We start from the raw sequence: 18,260 nt of genomic DNA, 5'->3' as shown, positions 1-18,260 counted from the left end.
GACTTGTTGAAATCCACGACGACAACCAGTAGAGCTGCCTGGCGAAACATGGCATTCTCTATCGGGGACACGACCTATTGAGCATAATCTCTTCCAGAAGCGCATCTGAAACGTGATTAACACGAACTGCCCCTCATTGGAGCAGCACGGGCACAAAAGCGGAAGACCCGCTCGACAGATTCACCAAGAGATACTTTGCAAAAGGCATGTCTGTCCAAAGAGATGTCAGCTGGCTGCCTTTACGAGGAAACTTCGGTAGAAACGCATGGCACGGTATTCGTGGAATCTGTTGGTAAAGAATCACAAAAGTGTAGTGGCTACGGCCACTGCCTCAACAACTCGTGAGAGTAAGGATTAACCATTTAACCATCGTCTAAGCAACCTACTTCCACAGCTGGAGAGGGCTAACAGATGATAGGCGCTCAGGCAAAGCGGTGCATCGTGCTCCCAGTAAAACGTCAGCGATTCTCTATAGAGCACACTGAAACTGCAACCGGCGATACCAGGCATGAGGGACGTGTCACCTGATGACGCTGGTTCTCGGTGGACCAACCGACTGCCGCTCTGGAGCGTTGTACCTCCCCGCAGTGGGCCGTTTTTGTCCACAAATCTCGGAGGTGGAGGGTTCTTTCTACGGCTGCCACGGGCTCAAAACGGCCGAGTCGAGTCGAGTTCGAATGTGTTCCACGGCGGCATATTTTTGACGCGAGGACCCCTCACTGGCGAGACGCATTCTGAGGGGAAGGACAGGCACTATCGACCGGCAAGAAAACCAACTGCGTGTGTCACACTCGTTGGGTTCTCGAATAATGAACCTGATTGTATTGAAGGACAGCGGGAGGGGTAAAAACGTGAGACACTTCGCACAAGTCAACATGTTGCCTCTCATCCTTGAGGACTGACACAGAAATAATCGAGAAGGAAGAACTACCACGTCTCCTACTGCGTTTGGCGGTTGGGCTGTTTGGCCCTTCACGGATAGTCGTGGTAAATAACCTATCAACAAGCGGCCGCAAAACGATATATGCACGATGCAGTCGATCCTTGTAGCCTTCCGGATGTTCAGGTGAACCCCTTGACTGCAAAAATACCATCCTCTCTCTGAAGCTCAGCAGTATGATGCGTGATAACATACCGGCATCGCCAGTTGGAAAGCTCTCTGTTCCAGTCTGGTTCAGGACTTCCTTCAGACGATACAACAACCCTGGCTGATCCGTTAATTTCCGGTCCTGCTGGGCTTCCTGGATGCTTTTCTGCAGCTCTGATAGCTTTTGCATCCTGTCTCCGACGATCCCTCGTTGTTCCCTAATGTGCAACAGGCGCTGCCCGGCGTCATCGTACCTGCATTGTGCACTGTTTGGTACGAAATAAGAACGGCGTACCGCTGCACTTACATTCCCGCAATGTCATCCAGCATGGCTGCTGCGCGCCCAGCCACTTCGTTATTCTTGCCTCTCCACATCATCGTTCCCTGAGAATGTCACTTCCGTGAAACTCGAATTTACACAAAAATTCCGCTGCGAAGAACCACTCACATGATCTGCTAAAGCTTGCCAATCACCGGCAGGTCTGTTGAGTCCAAGTAGCTGCCTGACGCAAGAACCAGTCGAAAAGGGCTTTTCATTGTCGAGGGCCAGATATCTCACTCCATCTGCTTCATGGCTAAATGCAAGTTTATCGCGGCTTCATTTCTCAGGCTTGTCGCTACTTCTGTTGCCCCAGATTTCTCTGCGTCAACCACACATGTGAGGTACAGCCCTTCCACGGACCGCAGCTTAGAACTCCGCTGGATGCAAGAGGATTCCTACCCGCGTCAGCCGCCTTCATCTGAGCAAAGAGGAACTTAGATGAATGTTCATTTCGAGTATCCGGGTATACCCGCTTACAAGAAACATGATTGCGTCTGGAATAAGCCTGCGAGGTTCGATTTTTGAAGGTGCATCGGTGTGCTCCTGCGCCACCTCCATCGCAGCCTGCCATATTGCGTATGTTGTCGCAGGATCTGTGGGTGGACGATGACAGAGGTTAGTGCTGCTGCTGAAATTTCAGACCAACCTGAAAGATCCTCCAAAAGCTTTTTCTGAACTCCCGAGACCACGTGGTTGTGGGATCGTTCGGGCAGTGGATACAGCATATCAAGAAATGAGTTCAGGTATTCTGTCAAAATCGTTATATATGAAGTGGTACAGAATATGATGTGTCGCTCTCACCGCTGAACGTTGATACTTCTTTCATGAACGAAGACGTGTTATGCTCCTTGTCAGACATGGACAGGCTCTCCGCACCAGCCACAAGACACGCAACCACGATCACCTGCCACATCTTCACACCTGTCAGTACGCGATCCATCCGAGGACATGAGCTCAAGCTGTCTAGGTGGGCAAAGCACAACGCTGCTTCCAAGAAACAGGCGCCCGAATCGCTTCACCCGGACACCTGTTGTGTATGTACACCGCTGAGCCGAATCACAGCCGAGGGGCTTGCAGAACTGAGTCTTCGGCCAGGCAGTTCACCTCTTTCCGGATGTCTCAAAGAATCAAGTGCGCACCCAAACGATAACAATGGCTCACTGCAGCAAGCTAACGATAGTGAGAAATGCGCTACGTACTACTCCACTCTTGTGGGGAGACTGTGTTACTCGGTTGCATGTTATTGCTTACTCATACAGGGCCTGCCTTTACGAAAAGCGCGTAGAGTTCCATTAATAGCTCCGAACATTCGCATGGTGAAGCTACAGTATACTGCCCGGCAGACAGCATGTCTCGCTAATTCGGCGAAATCGCGTGTGGAAAAGAATGTAGAACGAGTACCGGCAAAATAGTGGCGCGTCACCGACGCGCTTAATGTATGTGACACGTCCCTCATTTTGAAAGGAACTACTCTGAGCTGACACTGGAGTGACGATCACTCGCGACTCGCAGTGCCGGGACCGCGGGCAGCTTAGCTGTTTCAAACACAGTACATGCTGAAGCTGCACCCGCCGAGAGATTTGGCTGGAACTGTTCCGCCTGTCCAAAGTGGGCTAAGAGACAGCGTAAAGACAGAAGTGTCTTTCAATGTGAACTTCAGTCTTTGGAGACGTCACGATGCATGCGTAACTTGACCGATCTAGATAGACATGACGGCCACAATGCAACAGCTAACAACGCAAGCAATCAGATGTAAAACTCTCTACGCGAGCGGTCGCGACAGAGCATCCTTGGACGTCCGAGCCAGGTAGTCGGACCATTCTTGGTACGGAGACTTCGTGTAAACTGTCGGAGCCCACAGCTCGGGTGTCAAGTACCCGTAGGTCTGGCTAAGGGCATCGAACAACGCCTGAAAAAAAGGCCACAAACAGTCAAAACAAAAATGAAACTCCAATGAAACGTACTGTGAGCATGCAACAACTCCTTTCGAAACTGGACCCCCCCCTTTGACGGTGAACTGTCACCTAGCATGCTTACTTTCATGAAGTTGCCTCTTGTCTTTGTAGATCCCTTCGAGTTCGAGAAGCAGTCCTTGATGCCAGCGAAACCCAGAATCTTCTTGGTCGTCGGAGCGCCGACAATGTGCGTGCCACGGGGTGCCGGGATGAGACGGACGCGCACGGATCCACATCGGCCCGAAACCTTCATCGGCACTGTGTGGGGCTCACCGATCTTGTTACCCCAGTATCCTCGGCTGCAAACACCATTCCAAACGAGCACAAAAGGCACTTCATATTGCCCAACCATACGTTAGAGGCAACGACCGACACCACGGTGACCTGCAGCAGCAGCCTGATGAACGAATGCCTCAGCAGACGCTTACCGCACGGGAACAAGACTGAGCTTGGCCGCAATGATGGCCCCTCGGATGGCGGTGGCAACTTCTTTAGCGCACTTGACGCCGAGACCGCAGTGACCATTAGAGTCACCAACAGCGACGAAGGCCTTGAAACGAGTTCGCTGACCGGCACGGGTCTGCTTCTGGACAGGCATGATCTTCATCACATCGTCCTTCAGGGGAGCAGCGCAGTTCCCAGGCTGGAAGAAGTGATCGATGATCTGTGAAGAGAAAAAACGCAATTTTGTCGGATTGACGGTGAAAAGAAAACAAGTATGCTTAAAGAATATCCGCTAGACCAGAGTATCTTCGTATCACACTGCTGCACTCCACCACACAAGAACATGAACAGCAGCCCCTTCAATTCTACAGACACGACATGAAGAGTTTCATTCCGTCCGCTCGTCGAGGAGAACGGCCACAAAGCACTGCATTCGCATTAACCATCCTGACGAGCACGGAATGTACGCGTTCTACAAATCACTAACAGGAATGGATATGTTACACAACCGTGACCACCGTCCAACACCTATGCCAGCATGGGCAAGAATGTTTACACACATAAACAAGACAATATCCGCAGGAGAACATACAACTACAGAGCATCCCAGCATAACCTCAAAACACAGTGGATACACAACATCGAAATAGCAACTCCGCCGTTCCGCTCTGTTCAACAGTCATGTCAGTCCAAAGCATTGCGGAAAAAAGACTCCTTCATCCTTTCGTAAGGAAGGGGAATTCGGTTTTCATCCGGTTGACCGTTCAACAGTTACATGAAAATGCTTTCACCCGATTTCTAAGATGACATCCCTGGTAAAAACTTGCCACTAAAGAGCCGCCCAGCATAACGTCAAAACACAGTGACAGTGGATACACAACATCGAAATAGCAACTCCGCCATTCCGCTCTGTTCAACAGTCGTGTCAGTCCAAAGCATTGCGGAAAAAAGACTCCTTCATCCTTTCGTAAGGAAGGGGAATTCGGTTTTCATCCGGTTGACCGTTCAACAGTTACATGAAAATGCTTTCACCCGATTTCTAAGATGACATCCCTGGTAAAAACTTGCCACTAAAGAGCCACCCAGCAGAACGTCAAAACACAGTGACAGTGGATACACAACATCGAAATAGCAACTCCGCCATTCCGCTCTGTTCAACAGTCGTGTCAGTCCAAAGCATTGCGGAAAAAAGACTCCTTCATCCTTTCGTAAGGAAGGGGAATTCGGTTTTCATCCGGTTGACCGTTCAACAGTTACATGAGAATGCTTTCACCTGATGCCTCAAATGACTGTACGGCACAAGAGTGTGTCAGCCCCCCCTGAGGAAGATATTTCGAAACTACGTGTGAATACAAGCGTGTAATTCCATCAAGCGCAGCATACCTGGTACTCCTTGATGGGCAGAGAGAACAGGTAGATCTCTTCGATGGAGGAGATCTTTCCATCACGGACGAGGCGTCCCAGCTTCGTGATGGGCACCCAATCTTTCAAGTCGTCTTCTGCTCCTCCTCGGCCTCTTCCACGGCCGCGTCCTCTGCCACGCCCTCCCCCTCGGCCGAAGCCACGTCCAAAGCTGCCGCGTTCTACAGAAAAGCACAGCACCCCAAGAAGGACGACACGGAGATGACTGGGGAAAGCAAATACCATGGAGAGACGTTTCTGCTCCACGGTGTAGGTCTTCCGTCCACCGTTCATGCAGAAAGAACAACTGTTGTATTCTCGATAAGAGTACCCACAGCGCCAAGACTATCTATCTTCCGCACATGATACTCGCGATGGCCTAACTCCGGTACGCAGCACCCCATTTAGTCACAGCATGCACTCGTCGTCTCCACCACGTACAAAAACGCAAGTTTTCCGTGTAACGGAGAGGACGCTTGATTGTGTCGTACGTGACACTGCAAAACACAAAAGATCGCAAAGATTGCAGTGGCATCGGCGGTACAGCGCGAATGCATGACCTCCTGCCCGACTCCTGCGCGGCAGGGCGTTACCACGGCCACGACAGACAAACGTTCCCCCTCTTTCTTTAAAAACAGACCCCGCCATTCTCATTAAAAAAACCAATGCAACATCCACAAAAGAAGCCTTACGCAAGCATCGCCACATTCGAGAATGCCTACGCTGTCTCTACCGTTTTCCCCCACAACACGACGGACGGAACACGCGGACTGATAGCAAACTCCTTTGTGGGGATTCACTTTGCCTAAGCAAGCACATGAATCTCCTTGAAATCCAGCTCACCTGCCATCGTCTCTATCGTAAGGGGAAGAAGCGAATTCACAAGAATTGCAGCAGCATTTTTCTGTGTCCCGCAAGCAACATGCTGCTGGTCAAACGCCCTGGTATTCCGGTATGGGCAAGAACGATAAACGGCTCAGTTCTCGATCGCGGGGCGCATGCAAAAATCGGCCGCCGGCGTCCTTCAGGAGCGCATCTTTGCCGGTGCGTCATCAACCGGCGTCCCTTTTCCGTCGGGGTTCCACCACCATCGCGATGCTGCGGCCCCCGCCTTTCCACGAAACGCTGTATATGAAATGGAAATGTTGCATTCGCGCAACCACCTGACTTGCTTCCATATTCATCAGCGGCTGCCTGTCTTGCACAACCACACAAGCTTTTTTTTTGGGGGGGTTATAACTTTATTCTGTTAGTAGCAAGCTCAGCCTCAATTAACAACAATGATACAACACATGCGTCCTACGACAAACAGATCTCTCTCCACTTCCGTCCGGATCCAGTGACGTGTGCTGGAGTCACACTGTTGTCGCAACGAAGCTTTGGTGGAAACGTTTTCGATGACTGGCGCTCGCCAGTCGGAATGTAAAGCTTGAAAGACGGTAAACATGGATGCGTTTGATGCTTTCAAGTCGTGAGGGGCTATGCATTGACGTGGTGTCGGTTGAAGCTGACAGCGTTGAAGCATTAAGAAATGGGGGGGCCCAGACAAAAAACAACACTGCAAGAGCCAACATGGGGGGAAGAAATAAATACGCTGAAGAAAGCATTCTCCACTGGAAAGGAGCAGAGATCGTCACTGAGTGTGAAGTCACGTGCGGGAAATTAAGTGGGCAACTGCCCCGTGTTTGAAGTAGGCGCGAGGTTACACTCTAGGGACTGTGGGAGTAGTCGAATTGACCGGTGACACTGCTGAGCAACGGGACAACGTTTCCTTACTCAAGGAAGTTCGCACAGAACTACGACAACACGGCGGGAGGGGATGCGAGCGCTGGAAAAGCGCCTTCCACAAATCCAGAGTGACACGAGGTTGTTCTCGCCCCAGGGGCCCTTGCAGCCAGATTACTCATGCCTGGTCGCGGCGCTGTGCTGCAGGATTGGTGTCAGGCCACGCTTGAATTAATCGTCTGATCACATCATCGAGAACGACGCAAACCATCCTTAAGAACTTTTCTACACGGACTGTTACCGCGTTCTCGCACGTCCAGGAGCCCAGATCGTTCCTCTCTGTCGCGGAGTTGACTGGTGGGATTCCTTCCAAATGGTGGACGAAACGAAGGACAGCACCACATTCTATTTTTTCGGGGGCATTAGTCATTTGAGAGCTACGGTCGAGAAGCTGATGGCGTGTGCCCGCTTGAGAATGTTAAAATTAACGAGGAAGTGTACGTACGTGAGACTGTGTCTTCGACAAAAAGATGCTAATTGAAAGGGATGCTCACTACCGGGTTATTACAAGAGTAGTTCCGTCACCTGAACGGAGTTTGAAATTAAACCTCAAATGCAGTAGATAGATCCCTTTCCAACTGAAAAACATCCTTCCCAGCTGAACATGACTCTCCTTTCAAGGCATTTTTGTGTCCCTCCAGCAACAATAGATTGACCTTTTCCTCCGTGGCACGGGCGTACGCATTAGGATTCTTCACGAAACTGTTGTATCCAGGCAGTATTCCACCGTTATGGCCTAAGAGTATGAGCGTGACCCGCTAACACGTGGAAACGTAACTTAGCAGTAGAGATCCAACGATATCGGCTGGGAGGGAACCACCAGCGATGTCGGCCACATAGACAAAAACTACACATTTGACAGGGAAAGCCGGCTCGCTGCACCGCAGAGCAACTTGGCGGATCGGATAATATATCGGTCATTCCACTCGAGAATGCTGGAAAAAGTGGTGGGTCATTTGCAAACATCCACCGTATCCCAGCATCTTTAAAGACGCACTGGTTAGTGGAGTTTTCTACATCTGGCAGGAATGACAACCTCTTTTAAGGGCGTTCGTGTTCTTTTGAAAGTCGGGAGGGATGCAATTTCAATCATGAAGCAAACACGAGAAATTACTAATTCTCCATCCAGAATGCTATTAAAAAAATTTGCTCTACCAGCAAAACGAATTAACGGCTAAGTGATGACCCAATCGGCATTCTCGACCGAACCCACAACCAAGACAGCAAACGTGCACTTTTTTCGGTCTACTTCTTTTTGGGAATAGGGCAGTGAAACGGAGTGTTTCCATCAAAATGCCGATCTTTGATAGATGCGTTCATGCAGCTGCTAGCACTTCGTTGTCCTCTCGGGGCGATTCGGAAACCCGTTGGTTGTTTTGGTTGTGCATGTTGGCTTCGGGACGGTTCTGCGAAGTTGCGCTGCGAATCCAGGAACAACATACGCGCGTAAAGGGATGCGTGGCAGTTCACATAAGCGTTTCACGTCTACAAGTCCTGTTGGTTTGCTTATGCACTAGAAAGGGATTTTTTCGCTTACCACAGCCGGACAATGACGCCGTCAGATTCTACCATAGCTGTGCTTGTTACCAAGTCTAAGAGCATGAAGTCCGGCTTCTGAGGATTTGAGTCCTGGTTGCCTCCTTTTGAAGTCTCCCAGATGGTTTCGACCCATTGCTGGCGGCAGTAAACACAACGCAAAGCCAATGACAATGACGACGAGCGGCTACCCGCTAGGCACCACTCGCGCAATCAAGATCAGGAGCATCCAGAACCAATCAAAAGAAAGATGCAAGAGAACGTCGACTGATACAGGTCTGATCAGCTCATGGGTCATTGCATAACAGGCGAGCGACGAAAGGCACGAACCCGCACCAGAGAGCTAATGCTTGACTGAGTTACAAGCTTACCCTAACTGCCCATGTCGGTCCTGTCACTGGGTGGAGAGTAGGATGTTCGTAGTGGTGGAGGAACCTTTGTACCTCAAACGCCTTCTTTTCTTCACACCATGACAGACGACCAAAGCCTTTAAGGCCCCATACGGTGAAGGAAAAAGTATTCGTTTTGCTGAGAAGATCTACCGTTACAGCCACGTTGGCACCTCTCTGAAAATGCATTTGGCCGCATAGCGTCGCTGCAAACAGGGACACATCTCCACCGACAAGGGAAACTGAACGACAGCCAGAATGGTCCCCCCCTTTCTAGACTTCTTGCTGAATTGCAGAGTGCCGCAACCTAAGAGCGGCCAAAAGTTCGCTACTCTTTACGTGCCGACGAGCTATTGGAATTTCAGTGCGTTGGTGTGCAAGTGATATATCTGGAAAGTATAGTGGCACCTACCACTTGAGCCGCGAATGGCTGACAAGGAATCCAGATCGCCCAATAAATGCCGAAGTAGGCCACTGTAAGCTGAACAGACGGCGGTCAAGAGCTCTGTACGACAAAAGAGCACGCGGAGAACGTTATCTCCATCCAGGATTACCTGGTTAATACAGTTCTGAGGTACACCGTAGACAGTAGAGGAGGCAGTAGAGGGTTTTGCAGAGTTTCCCTGTACTTTCCAATCTTCGACACATGCCCAGGCTACTTTGATATAGACTACGGGATACATCTCTGCCGTAACGCTCAGATACGGAACGTCCTGACGGGGTAGTTTGAGCCTAGTTCCCAGTACCTCGTTGCTGTGCTGCTGTGCGAGGCGCGCGTTTCCCGCCGAAACTGCCGGCGCTGGAAACAGTGACATTCTGCATCATGGAGGTAGCGATGAGCTCTCCGGCAACAATAGGTCCCAGATCCTTCAAAATGGCTTGCAGCTTCGCCACGGCGACTTCATGCTTGAACAGGCTACAGGTGCTCCACACTCCAGGTCGTCCAGCTCCTGCCGCAGGCCCTTGTCTCGGACACGACGAGACAGTATTGTACAGAGAGATCAGATGCTTCATAATAGAAGGACTGAAGGAAGGAAGGTTGGCTGAAAAAACATGCTTTCGTGGGCATTTCTGGAAAAGCTCGCCGAGGACAATGGTCTGCAAACACGTAGGGGCAAAACGAACTATCTCACTATTCAGCCCTTGGCCAATGCTGCACGGTAACACACCAGTGACATCCTGATGGCAGAACAGCTCAGTGTCGGATCCAGCAGTTCAGATATAACCTATGTTCTGATGTGAGCTCGGCAACATATTGACTAGCCGATATAACGCGCCTATCTTTTACTTCAGGAAAGCTCACATGCGAGTCTTCAGGTAGAACTAGGATGAACGCATCAACATCATCACGCTGCAAAAGACCGTCGAGCCCCGCCTCTCCTGCCTCAGCTGGTTGCGCAGCAGAACTGTACCGCGTGCCAATACCGCTTAGATCGCCGGTCTTTTCCCAGTAAGCATTCACGACGCCCTTCCCGCTGACGGTGAGCGCCTCCGCAATATCGAGTGCCTCGCTCTTGGCGCGCGACCAAGTAGCAACCATATCAAATGCCGGCGATTGTAGCAGCATTGTGGCCCACCAAGTCGTCACTGATGCACAAGACAGAAGACGAAACTGTATCAAATGTTTTCTGTCCTTTAAGAAGTTCTGAGTTTCCGTGAGACATCCCAACGCGGCACGCTAATGCATATCCGCCGCCAGTGCGAGTTGGACAAAAAGTAGCTGGTTGGTTGGCATGCCACCGGAGATCAGACTTCTCATTCACTTGGATCATGAGTGTCTGCGACGGCCTCAGATTGATTCTGAATTACGGTGAGAGTTAGGAGTCCGCCACAAAGCAGTATCATTAACGTACCTGCGTTTCCTTCACCACACAGGGCAAGACGCAGCGCAGGCAACGTCTTGCCTTGCAACTTTCCAACTGCCATCTCGACGAAAGAATGGGGGCGTCAAACAGAAATGATATCCCAAACAAGCGTGTCTGCCTCCTCGGAAAGCACGGTATGACAAATAACTCAATCCACTTTCACCACAGTTAGTAGTTTGTCAATTCCTGCTAGCTCCCATGAGAGACCGGGCGCGCCCTGTACAAATCGAAGCGAGGTACCCTGCCGCCGGAAGAGGGGTGACGCATAGTATTGCTTTGAGGCTATCCAATGAACAAGTTACACTTTTGTCGAACGCAGCTACAAAACACGAATCCCCCGACGCTCCTTTATGCTCCACAAGAAGAAAGACTGCAAAAGGAAGCGCCACAACCGTTCGTCCGCATTCTTTCGCAACGTACGCTCCCAGCAAGACAGTACCCGGTTATCCACATCAAAAAAGCGCCGCTGTTGTTGCACATTGGCTGCGAACCCAGCGGTGACCTGCCACCCCGAGGAATGTATGAGAAGAGACACAGAAAAAGGGCCCAACGAACAAACAACTGAAAAAAGTGAGGCACATACGTCTTCTCAACAGAAAGCGAAGCGTGCTGCCTTGGCGGGTATGCAGCACTCTTTGAACCACCACCGCTTGCCGCCACCCCTTTACACGCTGGTTGTGCGTGACACTCGGAAGCCTGGTCAAACGTCCACAGTCGAGCTGCACAAACGGCGAGTGTGTCAAGGAAAAGCTATTCATCGTATGAAGTCCTATAAGATGGCGTGGTAAGTGCTAAAATAAGGAGAAGATAAACAACATAATATCTCCTGGCACAGAAAAAGGCAGCAAATACCCAAATACACAAGGCTGGGAACGAAGGGCGCGCACGGAATTGAACCATGAACCTGCCGATCTGCAGTCGGCCGCTCTACCATTGAGCTACACACCCGCAGCTGCTTTCCCGACCATACACGCACTATATGATAGTGCGTTCGTCTGGACTCTTGCACAACCGAAAGTATCGCGGGAAACTCACGTTTTTCTCATCAAGGACACCAATAGTTGACGCAGATAAAGTCCATTCTGGCGGTGTCGTGAATATGCAAGCGTCTTTAGGGAGAACCAGCCCTGCTGGACACACGAATCAACCATGCGGCGGCTCCCCAGCGTAACAACCGGAAGTTAGAGCTGGGGAAGCGCTGCGGATGTTCATTTGTTTCATGACAGTTTAATCGCATACGTAGAGCCTGTGAACTGGCAGAAACGAACAGTATCTTTACGTGAGGTATGTGTGTGACACGATTAGGCATCGATTATACCGAACCCAGCGATGTTGGCTGGCATCGCTGCGATTGCATCCGTGGAGGAGTGCGTGACTCCTGGGTCTACCAGTAAAGGTTGTATCCTGGCTCATTTCTTACGGTCTGATGCTTCTGTGCGCTATGTAGTCGAATGTTTCCATCGAAAACGGCAATCTCGAGACGTTCTCTGCGAGCATACCCATGGGCCGGCTAAAGCGTTTCCGACTTCATGACAGGTGTCATGCGACACGCAAAACAAAGCGATACAAAGATTAAAGGAGCTACATTACTTTCACATTCTCCCGGCGCAGATTTATCGAAAAGCGAGGCACAGGCCAGCAGGAAGCATAGGAGCTTGGCCGGGCTGTCCGAGAAGCTGATGTAGATACACCGGAGCGGCTGCGATTGTATACCAGTGTGGATCACCTCTCAGCTCATCCAGCGTGCCTGCCAGCTATATCAACGTAGTCTCTACCTTACGAATTCGTGCAACTATGACGTAGTCCACAAGGCTTTCGTGCGAATGGCCCATGGCGGCTCTCCATGCCTCGTTTTTAATGTGTTTCGCTGCAATCATATATATGCAGTCACACTTAAATGGGTGCGCTGCCTTTGCTAGAGCACGTCAATTCAAGGAATCAAACGCACCCGCAGACTTCGTTTTCTTTACCCTGGAGGCCCAAGGCCTCTCCCAAGATATTTTCGCCCAGTGTCACCTCCTTTATTGGGCAGAAAATGGCTGTCCTGACGAACCCTGTCGATTCGGCTGTTCGTGGGGACAACCTGTGCGCCAGGGTATCAATATTTTACGTGGTAAGCAGAATTCGTAACACAACGATCTGAAATTGTAGACAACTATGTTCGTTTTAACACAGGCGTAGGGACAACCACCGCCTACTATGTGTCGGTCGAATGCCCGAGTAGTGTGGTGTGGGCCGATCCTGCCGCCTGCCCTCCTCACTATTTCACCTCATTCCCAGAAACACTCAGTGTGCCTCAGTGGCTGAGAGGCAGGAGCGCTGGACATTTCGTGCTTAACAAGTTGCCCGACCATGTCAGGCCGGCGGCGCCACAGTCATGGACCCGTGCGAAACAGTAAGTTGTTTACCCTGGCTACCATTGTTGTAATGAATCCCCGGGGGGTTTCAGGCGGAAGTCACTTTTGGCGAACACCGCGCGACGACTGACAATACGTGACATATTTTTGGAGGTCACACCTTATCCAATCGGGCATGGTGAGGTGAACTTGGTGGAACCAGAGCGATGGTCATACCTAGTACTCCTGTATGCTGCTGTCTATCTTGGCGCCGTGGAAATATGCCTGATAATTCACTACCAACAATTGCAAGCTACCTCTACCAGAGTGGAACAAGCAGATGCAATGCTGATGGTGGCAAGACAACGTGTTATTGACAGAACTGTTTTTTGCTTTGAAGAGAAATAAAAGTAAACAAATACAGAGGCGGCGAGACATTATCAGACAGTTGCCAGCTTTCGGCTTCACTGCGTTCACTGTTTTGGCAAGAACGCGCGACTTGGCACAGAAGAACCATTATGGTTCCCTCGGAACCAAAAGCCACGAGAATACACAGCAGCTGCATACAAAAGAAGTTACTGGCACTACCACAGGCTCGTTATAGAAAACAGGGTTCTCGTCGTGTGTAACATAATACGCACAAATGCATCGTAAAGGCATCCGATGATTCTCTTACGTTCTCTCCGAAGTTCATATTCCCTCTTGCACTACCAGGAACTCTCTCTGGTACGGACGGTCTCGTACACAATCTTCTGAGCCTGCAGGTAGCATAACGTTGCCAGCGAAAAGCCATCAGCCCCTCCACTGCTGAACAGTCATAGCTTCCCATTTCCTAGGTGCCATAAAACTTACAAGTGAAAATAACAACAGTACCCCAGTTCGGGCTAACGCCGTTCTTGAGAAGCGTATTATCAATTCCCGGGCACCTGCAGCACCCAAGAGAAATCCAGGCAAAAACTGCGTTTTTCTCAAGTAGTTTTTTTCCTTCTCGATGAAGAACTATCAATGGAAACGAATTACTAACCTTTGTTTAACTGTGTGGATGAGAGTAGGCATGAGCTGCATTTCAAACACCCTTCTTGCTCCACACTGTTCACATCTGGACGGCTCCCCCATAGCAATGTCATCGGAGGTCTTGCGTATCCACAACGGCTTGCCGCCGAAGCTGTAGCGGATGATCTGCTGTGGATTTCTGCTCAGTCGACGTTGAAAGGCCTCGAGAACCTGCGCGCAACAGGTAAAACAAGGCTGTCGAGTCTAGCTGGGGAGAAATGTTCATTCATTGTGGCTGCATGCGAACTTGGAAGCGTGTTGTTCATACCTTGTCCTCGGAGGCCTCGTACTCCTCATTCTGAAATGCTCCGCCGCTGCAACAATCCGGAAACATGTCATGCAAACGCCTGAACTGGAGGCTCCCTGGCAGAGAGAGGACAACTGTTCCATGATTCTTCATGCCTTGAGCAGCGAAACCTTGATAGCACAGACACACCCTTGGAGGCGCTATGATCACTTATAGACACCTAGCTACCAGCTACAGCGAAAACAATCTGGTGTCTGGGCATGACTCGCCGCTTCTTTTGTCGGCCTGACTAACTGCAGGGGAACGGAAGATCTGTCACTCACCCAAAAAAGGCTCGATCTGCTTCGTCTTCTTGCGCCAAACTATTATCGTCGTCCCTGCCAAACAGAAACACGACGCACAACACCGCGTGGACCTTCGGCAGAACCAGGAGCTTTCCACGTCATCTTGGCACCCTGTGGCCCTTTCATACCTGCGCTGATAGTCACTCCACAACTCGCGGGCGCGTTTGTCTGCAGAAAGTGGACAGGAAAAATGAGAAAGGTAAGATGACAAATCGCCTACCACTGGATGCACAGCACCATCTGCCGGTTGCTCTTCGCAACTGTTCGGAAGGGCGGCGAAGCCGGCAAGTGCGAGCTGGTGGAAGCGCAGAGGCGGCTGGGCAAGTCTCTCGTCAGAACTAACCTAGTCGTTTCTGGGCAGCTGATTCCTCCACGGGCTCTTCGTCCACTTCAATGAAAAATGCCGGCAGCAGAGGCGCGCCTTCATTCCCGGAGACAGGACGGCTGGTCCCATCTTCGCATGACCCTTGGTTGTCCTTGGTGTTGTCAGCACTCTTTCCACTCACGTCTGAGGATGCCACTACTGCGGCCGAATCCACTGTATTCACGGAGAGATTGTGAGTACTGATCGTGCCGTCCCCGCTGCGTAGCTGACTCGGTGACGCATGGGCATCGCCAGCGGCAGGCGGATCAATCTGAGAACTCTCATGTTCTCTTCCGGCAAGGATGACACTTGCTCGTTTGTCCTTTCCGGAGCAGTCTCCGACGTCGCATCCTTCCACAACCAACTTCCCGTGGTCCCGGCGTCCATCCTGTGGCGTTCCACTGCTGCAGCTGTTTGCCCAGTTGCTGGATTCTGAGAAGGCAGCGTCCAGCCAATCGTCGCTTGAAAGACAGAAATCATCCGACGCCTTCTGTCGGGTCGTGCTCTCCTTTCCAGTCTCTGACGGGGGGTCAAATATGGACACGCAGCGAGGCGACGCAGCTGCCTCGCCACAGCCCGCTCCAGCTGGTTCTCGGATATCTGTCTTTCTCCCACAATCTTTTTCCACTTTGCCGGGCGACTCCGCTCCACCTCCAGGATGGGTTGAACCTGATGAGCGCGGCACAGACCGGGGCGCTACGACACCACGCAGGGCCACCCAATTCGACGCGTCGAGGGAGCATCCGCTCCTTCTGTGGCAGCCGAAGAGATACAGTGAACGCCAGTTCGAGGAATAGGGTGTGGACCTGAGAACACATAGCACCACATTTTGACTTTCTGCTTTTCAAAAAAGACGCTGGAACCACCGACCAGATCGAGTCCCCACAACGCACCAGGTGAAGGCCCCAGACAGCAAGTCGCTCCTTCCCTCTAGCCAGTCCGCGTCCCCCGCCAGCGCACACGAGTCAAGGCGGAGGCACACGGGCTTCTTAGCGCGACGAGAGAAGAGCAGCTGGTGAAAACGTCCATCACGGTTCCGAGAGAGGGCGATCCGAGCACGCGAGACGTCTCTGGCTCTGCGCTCTCCGCGTTTCCTCCCCGCAGCAGCAACTTACAGTTGGCATACGAGATCGAGCTCTGCTCCACATCCCCTGCATTTGAAGGGTGCTCCATCAGGGGCTTCTGCTGTTAACCACCGCTGCGGAAAACCCGAAAAAGGAGAAACGCACCCACGACAGGCTTCTTCTGTTCCCCAGAAGATGCACGAACGACAGCAAAAGTGCCGGACGAACGCCAGTCTCGCCTGGCGCCCTGCCCAGTTGCAGGTTTGTTGGCGGAGTGTCTATACGCGAGTCGTAGTGCCCGTCCAAACATTAGCTACTACCTCAACTGCAGAGGAAATAGCACGGCGTGAGTACGGTCCGACGACCGGTAGCGTAAATGGAGCGTCGTCCTATTTTCCACTTCCGATGTCGGGAATCCTGTCCCCAAGCTGAGGAGACGAGCTCAGAGATATCCCACCTTTTTCGTTCGTTTCGCATAGGAATCATCCACCGAGAGGAACAGAGACACTGCGTGTGCAGCCGCCAAGAAAGTCTCTCTGTCCACTCTTCTGAGGCAGTTCGAAGCACCAGAGTTAAGTGTTTGTGGGCCATCCGAAACCACTGCTTGCTCCAACAGAACACGGAGCACGCCACAGGAGAAGGGGCCGACTCGTCAAACCTATCCGCCTGGTTGGACCACCGCGGTCGCTGAGGCCGTTCGAATTATGTCTCTTGCTAAACGCTGGAGTGGGGAGGATCTTTCTGGTTTCCATTTTCGAGTTGAACTAAAACGAATGGAGGCGCGCCAGAAGCCTTACTGGTTTTCCGCCGAGCTGGCTGATTTCCCAAGCCTCGGTTGTGTCGCCTGGAGGCACCCGATCGCCCAAAAAGCCAAGGAAGGTGGCCGGCACGCTATTGGTTCCCATTTTTCTGCACAACGGCGGGAAACGTTGTTTTGGTTGGAAAACGGCTACCGACAACACGTTTCCAAACAGAAACCGAGAAAAGCAGTGATGGCGTGAAGCGGCTGCTCGCTACTTCCACTGTGAGTCTCTCGTGCATGTGAGAGGGTTGTCAAAAAAATCACGCAGAATAACCTGAAACGGGACACCCGAAGAGAAGCCTTCCCGGCGTTGCTTGAAGAAATACCTCATGCATTCACATACCCTTTCGAATGTCCAAGCCGGGAGTGAAGTTCTTGTGCAAACATTGTAATTTGTTTTTTTCCTTTCTTCCTTGCCAATGCGGTTGCAACGGACGCGCCCTGTTCAATGACGCATGCTTCAGTAGAACGCATGCATGCGCATGTTTCGCCTTTTTTGTTCCGCGCCCAGCGACTTCTCGTCTTGGTAAGAACAACACCCACACGACGAGGCCGCAACGGACCCTGGGAGAAACCCCTTTTCCCAACCTCACTCATTTTCTGGAATGGAGATATCACATGCACACATCTATACAGCCCGAAACTGTATATATATATATATATAGGTGGCCGGCTCCTGCCGTGTAACGCGGACAGGCCAGAGGGACTCGAGACCCCCGGGGACGATTCCGTGGCCAGTTGGCTTTCGCGGAGCGGCACTGTTGTCATTTTACAGTTGACCTCTGAGACACCCTTCGTCGCGCAGCGTCGCATTCGCATGGACTTATGCAAAGGCCATTTTTCGAATCGTACAGACACATCGCGCGATTCTCCACACTGCACATCTCGAGAGCGTCAGGTGGGGGTCAGAGCACCTCGTCTCCATTTTCTTGCACTTCTCTCCACTCCAGGTAGCAGATGGCCTTACCTTCGTGTGACACAGAAACACGTGGCCTTCTACTTGTCACAGGATAACCGAAGGACGAGCAACTGACGCTGGAGCACCGAGTCCCCGTGCACGGCTCGACGGTGGCGTCGCGTAGTCGTGTTCCAGTTAAGAATCGGAAATCCTCTGCAACCGGGCATCTCCAAGTCTGACGCGTTTTCATCCTGATTTGGTGTCATTGGCGTACGGTAGTTTCTGTCACAACATGTAGCTGTCGTAGCTCTTTCACCTAATGCGGGTCCGTTGTTCAGCACGTGTACGCCATCGCTGAGGCGCTTCCG

At 51.5% G+C, this 18,260-nt stretch overlaps 4 protein-coding genes and 1 non-coding gene across 5 annotated transcripts; all 5 read right to left on the bottom strand.

Moving 5' to 3' along the window:
• Nucleotides 1-1,390: 1,390 nt before the first annotated feature.
• Nucleotides 1,391-2,349, bottom strand: NCLIV_044010 (conserved hypothetical protein; the record flags this gene model as incomplete). Its single annotated transcript, XM_003881320.1, has 7 exons — nucleotides 1,391-1,471; nucleotides 1,536-1,590; nucleotides 1,647-1,728; nucleotides 1,809-1,827; nucleotides 1,887-2,002; nucleotides 2,056-2,157; nucleotides 2,211-2,349. The coding sequence occupies 7 exons, from the start codon at nucleotides 2,347-2,349 to the stop codon at nucleotides 1,391-1,393; spliced, it is 594 nt and encodes a 197-aa protein (XP_003881369.1).
• An 822-nt stretch (nucleotides 2,350-3,171) lies between these two features.
• Nucleotides 3,172-6,059, bottom strand: NCLIV_044000 (hypothetical protein; the record flags this gene model as incomplete). The annotated part of the gene is made up of 5 exons (XM_003881319.1): nucleotides 3,172-3,318; nucleotides 3,447-3,663; nucleotides 3,793-4,028; nucleotides 5,192-5,391; nucleotides 6,053-6,059. 5 exons carry the CDS (start codon nucleotides 6,057-6,059, stop codon nucleotides 3,172-3,174), a joined length of 807 nt encoding a protein of 268 aa, XP_003881368.1.
• A 2,251-nt stretch (nucleotides 6,060-8,310) lies between these two features.
• NCLIV_043990 (conserved hypothetical protein) lies at nucleotides 8,311-10,845 on the bottom strand (the record flags this gene model as incomplete). The annotated part of the gene is made up of 7 exons (XM_003881318.1): nucleotides 8,311-8,413; nucleotides 8,532-8,668; nucleotides 8,902-9,125; nucleotides 9,332-9,424; nucleotides 9,666-10,017; nucleotides 10,223-10,506; nucleotides 10,773-10,845. 7 exons carry the CDS (start codon nucleotides 10,843-10,845, stop codon nucleotides 8,311-8,313), a joined length of 1,266 nt encoding a protein of 421 aa, XP_003881367.1.
• An 815-nt stretch (nucleotides 10,846-11,660) lies between these two features.
• Nucleotides 11,661-11,732, bottom strand: NCLIV_t110012. The gene has a single exon. It is a non-coding gene; the product is annotated as a tRNA-Cys (tRNA).
• Nucleotides 11,733-13,810: 2,078 nt separating this feature from the next.
• On the bottom strand, nucleotides 13,811-17,097 carry NCLIV_043980 (hypothetical protein; the record flags this gene model as incomplete). Its single annotated transcript, XM_003881317.1, has 9 exons — nucleotides 13,811-13,872; nucleotides 13,994-14,046; nucleotides 14,145-14,344; nucleotides 14,442-14,487; nucleotides 14,744-14,797; nucleotides 14,893-14,932; nucleotides 15,108-15,797; nucleotides 16,244-16,310; nucleotides 16,990-17,097. The coding sequence occupies 9 exons, from the start codon at nucleotides 17,095-17,097 to the stop codon at nucleotides 13,811-13,813; spliced, it is 1,320 nt and encodes a 439-aa protein (XP_003881366.1).
• Nucleotides 17,098-18,260: the final 1,163 nt, after the last annotated feature.

This window comes from Neospora caninum, chromosome IX (assembly GCF_000208865.1).
Source record: "Neospora caninum Liverpool complete genome, chromosome IX".
Classification (NCBI taxonomy): Eukaryota; Apicomplexa; class Conoidasida; order Eucoccidiorida; family Sarcocystidae; genus Neospora; species Neospora caninum.
Note: the sequence above shows the minus strand (reverse complement) of the source record. Positions and strands in the feature narration are given on the sequence as shown.